This window comes from Octopus bimaculoides, chromosome 25 (genome assembly GCF_046866305.1).
Source record: "Octopus bimaculoides isolate indiv1 chromosome 25, ASM4686630v1, whole genome shotgun sequence".
In the NCBI taxonomy this organism is placed as follows: Eukaryota; Metazoa; Mollusca; class Cephalopoda; order Octopoda; family Octopodidae; genus Octopus; species Octopus bimaculoides.
The window spans coordinates 20,036,130-20,049,901 of record NC_142952.1 but is presented as its reverse complement, the minus strand read 5'-3'; the positions used below and the strand labels follow the sequence as shown (position 1 = coordinate 20,049,901).

The 13,772-nt window shown below is 38.6% G+C and overlaps 1 protein-coding gene and 1 long non-coding RNA gene across 7 annotated transcripts in view; one reads left to right on the top strand and one right to left on the bottom strand.

Annotated features, from left to right (window-relative positions):
* The window catches only part of LOC106882261 (coiled-coil domain-containing protein 73), a 295,558-nt gene that overhangs the window by 909 nt on the left and 280,877 nt on the right, over nucleotides 1–13,772 (top strand). The window contains exon 1 of one of the 6 annotated variants that reach the window (XM_089341927.1): nucleotides 382–1,256. The exons of 1 other annotated variant lie outside the window; for it this stretch is intronic. In XM_089341927.1, coding sequence (XP_089198053.1) covers nucleotides 1,136–1,256 — 121 coding nt within the window. In that variant the 5' untranslated portion in view covers nucleotides 382–1,135. Of the gene's footprint in view, nucleotides 1–381; nucleotides 1,350–13,772 lie in introns of those variants that run through there. 4 more of the 6 variants (XM_089341925.1, XM_089341930.1, XM_089341928.1 and 1 more) reach the window with 4 other exon arrangements.
* LOC149131115 (uncharacterized) lies at nucleotides 1,052–6,086 on the bottom strand. Its single transcript, XR_016238361.1, has 2 exons — nucleotides 5,937–6,086; nucleotides 1,052–1,450 (listed from the first exon to the last, which is right to left on the bottom strand). It is a non-coding gene; the product is annotated as an uncharacterized LOC149131115 (long non-coding RNA).

Below are 13,772 nucleotides of genomic sequence, written 5' to 3'. Positions count from 1 at the left end.
ACATACATACACACACACACATAATGCATACATACACACAAATATACAAACGTTGATTTTAGTTAACTCGTTCAGTGATTGCGCCTGATTTTTTTAACATGACAAATCGTAGAGAGAGAGAATGGAGACTGGTGGTGTGTTAACGATCTGAATGACAGCTTATATAAACTTACCACCCCCTACCACTGCATATTAATTTATTAAACCCTCTCCTTTTCCTTGCTTCCATTCGAGGTTTTATCAGCTTTATATATGAATGTGTGTGATGGACAGCAGAAACGCTGCATGAATAAATGTCATCAACTTCACAATCCCCTCTCCCCTAAAAGCTATGTATTCCTCACACCCACCTCCCTTTCCTTTCCTCAGTGTTCTAAAAGTTGCATGTGTGTGTGTGTATACGTATACATGTGTCTGTATTTACGTACATATATGTATGCAGTGGAGGCGCAGTGGCCCAGTGGTTAGGGCAGCGGACTCGCGGTTTCGATTCCCAAACCGGGCGTTGTGAGTGTTTATTGAGCGAAAAATACCTAAAGCTCCACGAGGCTCCGGCAGAGGATGGTGACGAACCCTGCTGTACTCTTCCACCACAACTTTCTCTCACTCTTACTTCCTGTTTCTGTTGTGCCTGTAATTCAAAGGGTCAGCCTTGTCACATTGTGTCACCCTGAATATCCCCGAGAGCTACGTTAAGGGTACACGTGTCTGTGGAGTGCTCAGCCACTTGCACGTTAATTTCACGAGCAGGCTGTTCCGTTGATCGGATCAACTGGAACCCTCGACATCGTAAGCGAGTGCCAACAACAACAACAATATGTATGCAGCCTCCAAAACAGATGACCCGATAACCCGGAAGTTGTTGCTCTTCCATTACTTTCGCAAACAGCAGAAACTTTCTTCAGCTGAATACACGTCATTGATTGGTTAAAATTACCCAACTTCTAAAATACAAAATTTTGTCCAAAACGTGTTCTACGTGACACATTCAACCAGTATCCGAAGTTTCAAACTGTTTAGTTAAAAAAAAATTAATTAAAAAATCTGTGACTGAGATTGAAAAGATCCAAAAATTTTAATTTTAATACGATAAATCTTCATTTCATAAGAAATTAGACATTTATATATAAAACGAATGAAAACTTCTGTTCATCGTTTAAAAAGTTATCGTCTGCAAGTGAGAAGAATGGATGACATAAAGCTAAGTCTTCCGGCTAAAGTTACCGAGGATACTCTCTTCGTTACAGCATCAAGTGGTCAGTGAAATTTGAAGAGTCTTCTCCAAATTCGTAATAATTTTCTTCACTCTTAGTATTTTGGTACTTCTTCGTTTTCAAGGCTCAGTGAAGGTATTTACACTGCCGTATGTCTTTTCAGGACGAAAACAGGATTTCTTTTCTTCATTTTATTCCTTTATTTTTATTATTGTTGCATTTTTTTTTCGCAAGACCTGAAAGTGAAAGTTTAATTTAGTCGACAAAATATACAAATCTTCAAAATATCCATACGATAAACGAGACGAGATATCTCGGAATTCAAGCTTCAAGCTGAGAAAATTTTCAGAATGAAAATTTGGTTAATGTTTACATCTTGACCCGGAAATGAAAATCCCCAAAATATACTGGAATTGGTATAAAACAATGTGTAGGAAACGAATATGAAAATATTAAAAAAAAAAAAAAATGGGCGCAAAGCAACGGCAGGGTGGGGAGAGGACTTTGGAAATTCACAAGATCCGAGCTTTTCCCTCGTAACTTTTAGGAAAATGGAGTTTTTTTTCAATGAAATTTTATAGAAATACCGGCACTATCACGCTATTAGATGTCAGAAGTGAAAGTAGTCGCTGTCTGTCTGCCTGTCTGCCTGCATGCCTGTTGCTGGTCTGTCAGCCTGCTTGCCTGTCTGCCTGCTTGCGTGCTGAGCTATCTGTCTGTCTGTCTGTCTGTCTGCTGGTTTGAGTTGATACTTTGGCTTACTTACTTACTGATATCTATCTACTATGTATCTATCTATCAATTATTAGAAAACACAAATTTAATATAAAAACATTTTCCTGAAATTGCAAATTATTTAAAATATAAAAATATAATTTTCAACAGAGAGAATTTATCAAAATAGAAAACAAATGAAGTTTGAAGTTAAGTTTAAAAATAAATGTGATACTTATGCTCCGTAGATACTTATACTCTGTAATGTTTCAAACGCATGGATATAGGTGTCGAATTTGTTCCAATAACTTCTGGAAGATCTCGTCCTTCAATTCGTAACGCCACATGAATTCTATTAGATGTGTTTGCAGTAAATTCCGGGTTGTCCCATTTTCTCTTTTGTTCTGGTTCTTGGCATGTTTCCATAGGCATTCGATGTGATTTGTTGTGGCAAATGTAACCGGATCAACAAAATTTATTGAATGGTTCACGGTTAAATGTCTATATCCTAGCGTGTTTAGTGTATTATATGAACGCCAGAGGTCAGAAATTATTGTTGTTCCTGGTAAAATCCGCTCTTGTATAATTTCTAAAAGGGTATCAGATGATCGATCTTCTACCGCAACTAAAAAACATCTTCTCGTATCTCTTTCTAACGCACTAAACACCCACTGCGTTTTAACCCGATGGCCAACATTATATTTTCTTCTAACAAACGCACTTTCATCTATCTCCACTATTCGGTTTGGTCCGCCTAACTTAATATTTTGCGCAATATAATACTCTGCACATACATCACGGCAGTAATTCCTCCAATCTGTTACAGCTACATTTGCTATACGACATTCCTGGCCTAAATTCTTAGCTAAATCTCCCTTAGCCCAATAATATAATATATCTATAATCTGCTCGCTTTTCAGTTTGCTATTATCTAGAAATTTCCCTTTCTAATGGAAATCAGTTTTCTACAAGGCCTTCCACATGACCATATCATGCCATCGGACAAATTGTTTTTGGCCACTTCCCTCATGCTAGCTCCACAAGAGGGACATATTTTTTCAGTATTTAACAATCCGTATGTCTTGAGCCAGTGAATACTAGCTGCTGTTGTTGCGGTGGCGATGGCAATGTCGCGGTGATTAATTCCATTTGCACTGGGATATGTAGAAGTCATCGTGAAAAACCTGCAACTAATTTGTTCTCGTGTAGATTTCAATTTGAATTACGCGCGCTTTTGGGTGGGTATGATGGGTATATGTGATTTATTTTTAAAAACAATAATGAATAATGCAAAAATACATTTATTCATAAAGTTTAAACTGAACATGGAATGAAATATATTTATTTATAAACTTTAAACTGAACTTCATTTGTTTAAATTCTCGTCCACCTTACCTTCGCTTGTTTAAATTCTACGGAATTCTACAAGAATTACCCATCATACCCACCAACGAACACCCAAAAGCGCGCGTAATTCAAATTGAAATCTACACGAGAACAAATTAGTTGCAGGTTTTTCACGATGACTTCTACATATCCCAGTGCATATGGAATTAATCACCGCGACATTGCCATCGCCACCGCAACAACAGCAGCTAGTATTCACTGGCTCAAGACATACGGATAGTTAAATACTGAAAAAATATGTCCCTCTTGTGGAGCTAGCATGAGGGAAGTGGCCAAAAACAATTTGTCCGATGGCATGATATGGTCATGTGGAAGGCCTTGTAGAAAACTGATTTCCATTAGAAAGGGAAATTTCTAGATAATAGCAAACTGAAAAGCGAGCAGATTATAGATATATTATATTATTGGGCTAAGGGAGATTTAGCTAAGAATTTAGGCCAGGAATGTCGTATAGCAAATGTAGCTGTAACAGATTGGAGGAATTACTGCCGTGATGTATGTGCAGAGTATTATATTGCGCAAAATATTAAGTTAGGCGGACCAAACCGAATAGTGGAGATAGATGAAAGTGCGTTTGTTAGAAGAAAATATAATGTTGGCCATCGGGTTAAAACGCAGTGGGTGTTTGGTGCGTTAGAAAGAGATACGAGAAGATGTTTTTTAGTTGCGGTAGAAGATCGATCATCTGATACCCTTTTAGAAATTATACAAGAGCGGATTTTACCAGGAACAACAATAATTTCTGACCTCTGGCGTTCATATAATACACTAAACACGCTAGGATATAGACATTTAACCGTGAACCATTCAATAAATTTTGTTGATCCGGTTACATTTGCCACAACAAATCACATCGAATGCCTATGAAAACATGCCAAGAACCAGAACAAAAGAGAAAATGGGACAACCCGGAATTTACTGCAAACACATCTAATAGAATTCATGTGGCGTTACGAATTGAAGGACGAGATCTTCCAGAAGTTATTGGAACAAATTCGACACCTATATCCATGCGTTTGAAACATTACAGAGTATAAGTATCTACGGAGCATAAGTATCACATTTATTTTTAAACTTAACTTCAAACTTCATTTGTTTTCTATTTTGATAAATTCTCTCTGTTGAAAATTATATTTTTATATTTTAAATAATTTGCAATTTCAGGAAAATGTTTTTATATTAAATTTGTGTTTTCTAATAATTGATAGATAGATACATAGTAGATAGATATCAGTAAGTAAGTAAGCCAAAGTATCAACTCAAACCAGCAGACAGACAGACAGACAGACAGATAGCTCAGCACGCAAGCAGGCAGACAGGCCAGCAGCAGGCAAGCAGGCAGACAGGCCAGCAGCAGGCATGCAGGCAGACAGGCAAGCAGGCTGACAGACAGCGACTACTTTCACTTCTGACATCTAATAGCGTGATAGTGCCGAAATACCTTTCAAACGATTATAAAGAAATTTGTGGGGAAAATATTTTCCAAGGGGGTGGGAAGAGGACTTCGGAAAATTCACGGCAAAACGGTAGAGATGGACTATATGTAATCTGAACCTTTCCCCGCCTTATTTATTAATTTTTTTTACGGAATCCCACGTTTTAGGCTATGGAGATTCCGATTCTGAAAAAAAAATTTTGAAAAATTTCAATTCCCCCCCCCCCCACCAAGCAGGCTATTTACATGCTAGAAATAACAGCCAAATCTCACAAAACTAGTGTTAGGGTTAGGGTTAGGGTCAGGGTTAGGGTTAGGTTTACCCTGTGGATCTATATAAAAACCGGGGGGGGGGGATCGAAATTTTGAAATTTTTTTTTCAGAATCGGATTCTCCATGGTCTGAAACATAGGATTCCGTAAAAAAAAACAAAATTTAAAAGTGGGGGTATACCCAGATTACATATACTCCATCTCCACCAGCAAAACTTCCGCCCATCCTCGCCAAACCACTCTTTCAAAAAAAATTTTTTTTTTCGAAACAAACCCCCTTTTTCAGCTACAGGGAATACGAATCTGCAAAAAAAGTGGCAAAAATCGGCATTTCTAAATTAACACCCCAACCTCCATTTCCTTCAATTTGTCACTTTTTCAGAATTTTTTTTTTTTTTCAAAATATGCAGAAAAATACGGAGATTATATGATTATGAAAAAAATTTTGTAAAATTTTTTTTTAAGAATTTTTTGAATTTTTATAATTATGCAGAAAAATACAGACATTACAATTTAGACAAAAATTTCAAAACATTTCTGTACTTTCGGACACGGTTTTCAGGTTAGGGTTAGGGGGTTAGGGTTACAGTTAAGGTTAGGGAGTTAGGGTGAGGGTGTTAGGGTTAGGGTTTTAGGGTGTTAAGGTTAGGGTTTTAGAATTAGTGTTGGGGAAAAAGTTAAAATTGAAGAATTGGGGGGGAGGGGAGAATTTCACAACGCCGATTTTTGGTAATTTTCCAGAACCTCCGAAAAGTGGCAAAAAAAAGTTTTTAAATAAACAAATTTGGGAGAAAATGGGGGGTGGGGTGGACGGAAGTCTTTCCAAATTCACAAGATCCGCATTTTTCCTCGATACATTCCGAAATCACATTTAACTTTCTACAGATACCATACCATAGTACTACGCAGTGTTTTTTCTGCCCACTTTCAATAATTCTTAATGTTTTGGCTTCATTTTTCTTTCATTTCATCTTCAATTATTTTTATGCTGTTTTTAACTCTTCCATCGTTATACTCATTCACTTATTATTACATTCTCTCTCTCCCTCTCTCTCTCTCTCTCTCTCTCTCTCTCTCTCTCTATATATATATATATATATATATATATATATATATATATATATACACATCCATATATATAAAATAAATATACACATCTATATACATATATATATATATATATATATATATATATATATATATATATATATATATACACATCCATATATATAAAATAAATATACACATCTATATACATATATATATATATAAATTTATATATATATATATTTAAGCAATGTTAAATCTCTGAACGAGGTGTTAAATCTCTGAACGAGCAATGTTAAATCTCTTATTTATTTATGAGTTTCAGCCAAGTGGCAGTAGTCATGCTGGAGCACCACCGTGACTTTCCATCTTTATGCTGTGCTCTCTTCACGTTCCTTGCATGGCTCTTCTCCACCTGGTATAGTCCAATCAAGAGTTTTGATGGCACATCTGGTGTATAAGAGAATTTGACATAGCTGCCCTAAACTGTGTCTCATTTCGAGCCATTGGTTCGTCTGGTATTGTGGAGAGGAAAGCGTCGAGTTTTGTTTTGAAGACCTCTATATCCATGTCTTGCAGGTCTCTCAAATGTTTTGGCAGGGCATTAAAGAGCTGAGGTCCTCTGAAACCGAGGCTGTTGCAGTACCTTGTTCTTATGTGAGATGCAGTGGACGGTACCCTTGGCGACCTGTGCGGGCATTCTTGTAGTGCTTGATGCCAAAGTTTGGCACCAGTCCTTCCAGTATTTTCCATATGTAAATTATTATATATCTCTCCTGCCTGCATTCCAGGGAGTAGAGACCTAGTGCCTTCAGTCGCTCCCTGTAGTACATCTGTTGGACTGTGGCGATCTTTTTTGTATAGTGACGCTGAATTGCCTCGAGTTCTACTGTCCGCTTGACACTATGTGGTGACCACAACTGAGAGCAATAGTCTGGGCGACTCAGAACAAATGTCTTCCATAGAGTCAACATGACTTTTTGATCCCTTGTTTGGAATGTCCTCAGTATCCACCCTGCCAGTTGTCTGCACTTTGCTGTCAACTTGACAATGTGCATGTGAAATGACGCATCACTACACATGTTGATGCCCAGGTCTCTTACTGTTTGTGGTTCTAGGATTGCAGTACCTCCAGGTCCTGTGTATGCCAGTTGGGAGGCACTTATCACCTTGTAGCACAGTACTTGAAATTATTTTGCATTGAACTGCATATTATTTTGCTCTGCCCATTTGTATATTGCATTTAGGTCATTCTGCAGGCTTATGATATCATCAGGATTCTTTATTGCCTGAGATAGTTTTGTGTCATCAGCGTAGCTAGTGACAGTGGCTCTCCGAGTGACCGTGGGCATGTCCAGAAGGGCCACTATGAACAGTAGTGGCCCCAGGACAGTTCCTTGCAGAACACTGCTCAATATTTGCGTTTCCCTAGATAGTTCTCCATTGACTGCAACTGTCTGACTTCTACCATTCAGGAAGTCATGCAGCCATTCTAATTTACCAGCTATGCCAAGGTGTCGCAGCTTGTGACATATCAAGCCATGATCAACTTTGTCAAAGGCTTTTGCAAATTCGAGATATATCACATCAACATTTGAATGGGCAAGTAACTGCTTCAGGACCCAGTCATAATGCTGCAAGAGCTGTGTGAGGCAGCTTCTACCTGGACGGAAACCATGCTGGGTCTCATTCAGCAAGTCATTTTCTTCTAGGAACGCAATTAATCTCCTTCTGACAATTCGTTCCATGACTTTGCTAATATGTGGAGTCAGAGAGATGGGCCTGTAGTTCCCAGCCTCTGCTCTGCTTCCAACTTTATGGATAGGACATATGGTGCCTTCCTTCAGCTTTTTGGGAAGTTTACCACTAGCATATTTATATGTATATAAATATATGTATATAAATATATATGCATATAAATATATATGTATATAAATATATATATATATAAATATATATATAAATATATATATAAATATATATATATAAATATATATATATATATATATATATAAATATATATATATATATATATATATAAATATATATATATATATATAAATATATATATATATATATAAATATATATATATATATATATATAAATATATATATATATATATATATATATATATATATATATATATATATATATATATATAAATATATATATATATATATAAGTAGCTGCGTGAAAAAGTGCCACACCCTAACAGTTGAGGGAACCCGTGGAAGAGGTAGGCCCAGGAAGACCTGGGCTGAGGTGGTGAGGCAAGACCTTCGTACATTGGGCCTCACCGAGGCGATGACTACGGACCGAGACCTTTGGAAATGGGCTGTGCGTGAGAAGACCCGGCAAGCCAAGTAAGATCGTTGCCAGTGCCCCTGGACTGGTTCTTGTGCGGGTGGCACATGAGATAAGTATCTTGAGAGAAAAGCTGAACATTAGAAGCATCAGTTGTGGCGTGCAAGAGAGACGATTGCGCTGGTATGGACATGTGGTGAGAATGGAGGAGGATAGCTGCGTGAAAAAGTGCCACACCCTAACAGTTGAGGGAACCCGTGGAAGAGGTAGGCCCAGGAAGACCTGGGCTGAGGTGGTGAGGCAAGACCTTCGTACATTGGGCCTCACCGAGGCGATGACTACGGGCCGAGACCTTTGGAAATGGGCTGTGCGTGAGAAGACCCGGCAAGCCAAGTAAGATCGTTGCCAGTGCCCCTGGACTGGTTCTTGTGCGGGTGGCACATGAGATGCACCATTTTGAGCGTGGCCGTTGCCAGTACCGCCTGACTGGCTCCTGTAGGATTTTCGAGCGAGATCGTTGCCAGTGCCCCTGGACTGGCTTGTGCGGGTGGCACATAAAAGACACCATTTCGAGCGTGGCCGTTTTCGTGCGGGTGACACGTAAAAGTACCCACTACACTCTCTGAGTGGTTGGCGTTAGGAAGGGCATCCAGCTGTAGAAACTCTGCCAAATCAGACTGGAGCCTGGTGTTGCCATCCGGTTTCACCAGTCCTCAGTCAAATCGTCCAACCCATGCTAGCATGGAAAGCGGACGTTAAACGATGATGATGATGATGATGAAGTATATGGTCCCGGGTTCAGTCCCACTGTGCGGCATCTTGGGCAAGTGTCTTCTACTATAGCCTCGGGCCGACCAAAGCCTTGTGAGTGGATTTGGTAGACGGAAACTGAAAGAAGCCCGTCGTATATTTGTATATATATATATATGTATGTGTGTGTGTATGTTTGTATGTGTGTGTTTGTCCCCGCCCAACATCGCTTGACAACCGATGCTGGTGTGTTTATGTCCCAGTAACTTAGTGGTTCGGCAAAAGAGATCGATAGAATAAGTACTAGGCTTCTAAAGAATAAGTCCTGGGGTCGATTTGCTCAACTAAAAGGCGGTGCTCCAGCATGGCCACAGTCTAAAGACTGAAACAAGTAAAAGAGTATATATATATATATATATAAGTATATATATATATATATATATATATAATCCCTCTATCTACCTATCTATCTTTCTTACCATCTCCCCCTCTCGCTCTGCTCCCTTCTGTTGTCCTGGCTTCTACTTCACTGCTGTACACTTCTGTCTCTTCCTCCTTGTTCCACTTCCTCCCTCTACCATCCTCTCTGCCCACGTGTGACTTGTGGTCAACTCTCTTTTCACCTCAGCCACTATGAAGGCAAGACAAACTGCTAGCATTCTACACCAGATTCGCGTTTGGCCGTATGGCTTTTTAATGTTGTTTTCACTGTCCAATTTTTCCTGTCTTGGTTTGTGTTTGCCACCTTGGAATCCTCTGTTTAATGGGTTGATCCACTACTCAGGAAGAGACTATTCTAGAGTACGTTCTGCCTTATCTTCGAAACATCGAGTTAGAATAGAGGCAGCTGATGAAGGAATAATTCCAAGTGGCTATCAGTTTTCCTATGTGTTCGTTCCGTTGTCTGTAGTTCATTGTTCTAACGTCCTGTACCCTGGTATGCATCTATATACACATGTAGATGTAAGTATGTACATATATGTGTGTATACATGCATATATATTCTTTGTATATATATATATATATATATATACATACAAATAAATATAAATACAAATAAATATAAATATATATATAAAAACAAATAAATATATATATATATATATATAAATGTATATATATACAAATATATATATATATATATATATATATATATATATATATATATATATATATATATATATATATGTATATATTTATAGATTTATGCCAAAATTTGGCAAAAATATTGTATATGTTATCAAATGTAGCAAAATACTCACAAGTGAGTTTTTGTATTTATATCGATTTAAATAAGAGCTAAAATCTGATCCATTGTAAAAACTTTATTATGACCTATGATTATTTTGATGCAATATCCAGATCGATTCATGCATATTATAAAATATGGGATATTGTATCTCCTCAGGGTCGTACTTTGGTCTGAATTTTTTGCTTTCTTTCATAACTCCAACAGTCCTTTTTGAAATGTTCAGCGTTCTGTATTGGTTCATTATTGAACTTCACAGTATAACATCATAAATTTGCATCAATTTTCATTTGCTTGGTATTCTTACAGTTTCAACACAGATATGCTGTACGGTTGTATTACATCTCATGTCTTTTCAACTTGTTTATTTACATGTAATCATAGGTCAACTATGAATGTTATCTATTTTTACTGTCTGTCTTGTATTAGTACAACCCTGAGGAGATACAATATCCCATATTTTATAATATGCATGGATCGATCTGGATATTGCATCGAAATGATCATCGGTCATATTAAAGTCTTTACAATGGATCAGATTTTAGCTCTTATTTATATCGATATATATATATATATATATATATATATATATATATATATATATATTTATATCGATATATATATATATATATATATACTTTATAGTAACGGTTTTTTTGTTATATTTCTGCTGCTTTTAAATAAAGCATATTACTCTACCTCTGGTATTTGAGTACTCTTTTTTCCACCTTGTTGCACATTTCATGTGCTTACTCCGGTATATATATATATATATATATATATATATATATATATTTATGTATTTATGTGTTTCAGCCAAGTGGCTGCGGTCATGCTGGTGCACCACCGTGATTTTCACGTTCCTTGCATGGCTCTTCTCCCCCACCTGACATGGTCCAATCAAGAGTTTTGATGGCACATCTGGTGTATAAGAGAATTTGACATAGCTGCCCTAAACTGCATCTCATTACGAGACATTGGTTCGTCTGGTATCGTCGAGAGGAAAGCGTCAAGTTTTGTCTTGAAGACCTCCGCATCCATGTCTTGCATGTCTCTCAAATGTTTTGGCAGGGCATTGAAGAGCTGAGGTCCTCTGAAACCGAGGCTGCTGCAGTATCTCGTTCTTATGTGAGATGCAGTGGACGGTACCTTTGGCACCATGCAGTGGCGACCCGTGCGGGCATTCCTGTAGTACTTGATACCAAAGTTTGGCACCAGTCCTTCCAGTATTTTCCATATGTATATTATTACATATCTTTCCCACCTGCGCTCCAGGGAGTAAAGACCTAGTGCCTTCAGTTGCTCCCTGTAGTTCATCTGTTGGACTGTGGCGATCTTTTTTGTATAGTGCCGCTGAATTGCCTCGAGTTCTGCTGTCCGCCTAACACTGTGTGGTGACCACAACTGAGAGCAATAGTCTAGGCGGCTCAGAACAAATGTCTTCCATAGAGTCAACATGACTTTTTGATCCCTTGTACGGAATGTCCTCAGTATCCACCCTGCCAGTTGTCTGCACTTTGCTGTCAACTTGACAATGTGCATGTGAAATGACGCATCACTACACATGTTGATGCCCAGGTCTCTCACTGTTTGTGGTTCTAGGATTGCAGTACCTCCAGGTCCTGTGTGTGCCAGTTGGGAGGTACTTGTGGTCTTGTAGCGCAGTACTTGAAATTTTTTTGCATTGAACTGCATATTATTTTGCTCTGCCCACTCATATATTGCATTTAGGTCATTCTGCAGCCTTACAATATCATCAGGATTCTTTATTGCCTGAGATATCTTTGTGTCATCAGCATAGCTAGTGACAGTGGCTCTCCAAGTGACCGTGGGCATGTCCAGAAGGGCCACTATGAACAGTAGTGACCCCAGAACAGTTCCTTGTGGAACACCGCTCAATATTTGTGTTTCCCTAGATAGTTCTCCATTGGCTGCAACTGTCTGACTTCTACCATTCAGGAAGTCATGCAGCCACTCTCCTAATTTACCAGCTATGCCAAGGTTTCGCAGCTTGTGACATATCAAGCCATGATGAACTTTGTCAAAGGCTTTTGCAAAGTCGGGATATATCACATTAACATTTGAATGGTCAAGTAGCTGCTTCAGGACCCAGTCATAATGCTGCAAGAGCTGCGTGAGGCAGCTTCTACCTGGACGGAAACCATGCTGGGTCTCATTCAGCAAGTCATTTTCTTCTAGGAACGCAATCAATCTCCTTCTGACAATTCGTTCCATGACTTTGCTAATATGTGAAGTCAGAGAGATGGGCCTGTAGTTCCCAGCCTCTGCTCTGCTTCCACCTTTATGGATAGGACATATGGTGCCTTCCTTCAGCTTTTTGGGAAGTTTACCATTTGCAAGGAAACTCTGGAAGAGTATCCGGAGTGGTCCTGCTAATTCTTGTTTACACGACTTTAAGAGGACAGCTGGGAAACCATCGGGGCCAGTTGCCGAATTTGAGTTCATTTCATTTATGGCAGCTATCACATCTTCCTCTTCAATGTCAATGTAGGTAATGGATGCAGTTTTTTTCTGCTGAGTGCTATTGTCAAAGAAATCAGCAGGGTTCTTTATCTGCATGTGACTCAGAGGAGAGGTGAAGACACTCTTGAATTGTGTACTGAGCACTTCACTTATCCATGTGGGATCTGCAGTCAGTGAGCCATTAGGCAGGAATAGGGGTCCTATCTTATACTGCACCGTAGCAGTCTCCTTTGCAAATCTATAGAAAGCCTTGGGGTTTGTTTTTATGCTTTCTACTGCTCTCTTCTCCTTCTCTTCTCTCTTCTCCTTCTCTGCTCTCTCCTTTTCATGGGAAATTTTAATTTTGTTTTCTATTTCTAACAGTGTTAGTTTTAGTTTAGCCCTTTTCCTATCCTCCAGTTCTCTATTTAACTGGTTTGAGACCTTTGTTCTGTGTCTCATAAGGATTTTCCTGTCTCTAGGAATTTTATTGGCATGTTTGCTGGTCTTTCTATATGGAACGTATTTGGTGCATATGTCTTGTATGGTTGACATAAAATGACTTAGTTTGAGGTCATTGTCCTGTATAGAAAGGCTGTCATGCCAGTTTTGATTTCGAATCTCTCTGCGAATTGACTTCCAGTCCACCCTGTTGGATATTGCTTGAGTCCTCCTGGTGGGGTGGGTGTCAGTGGGTTGTCTAGGACCATACATAGTTAATTCTATAATGTTATGATCTGAGAGAGATGTGGGCGTTATTTTCACATTATGGATTAGGCTCACATTGTTTGTGAAGCAGAGATCCAAAATATTGCTTCCCCTGGTTGGTTGGAGTATCACTTGTTCCATGAACAGCATGTTGGATAGTTCTAGCAATGATTTTGCCTGGCTTTGTTCATGCAGTGACATCCCAGAG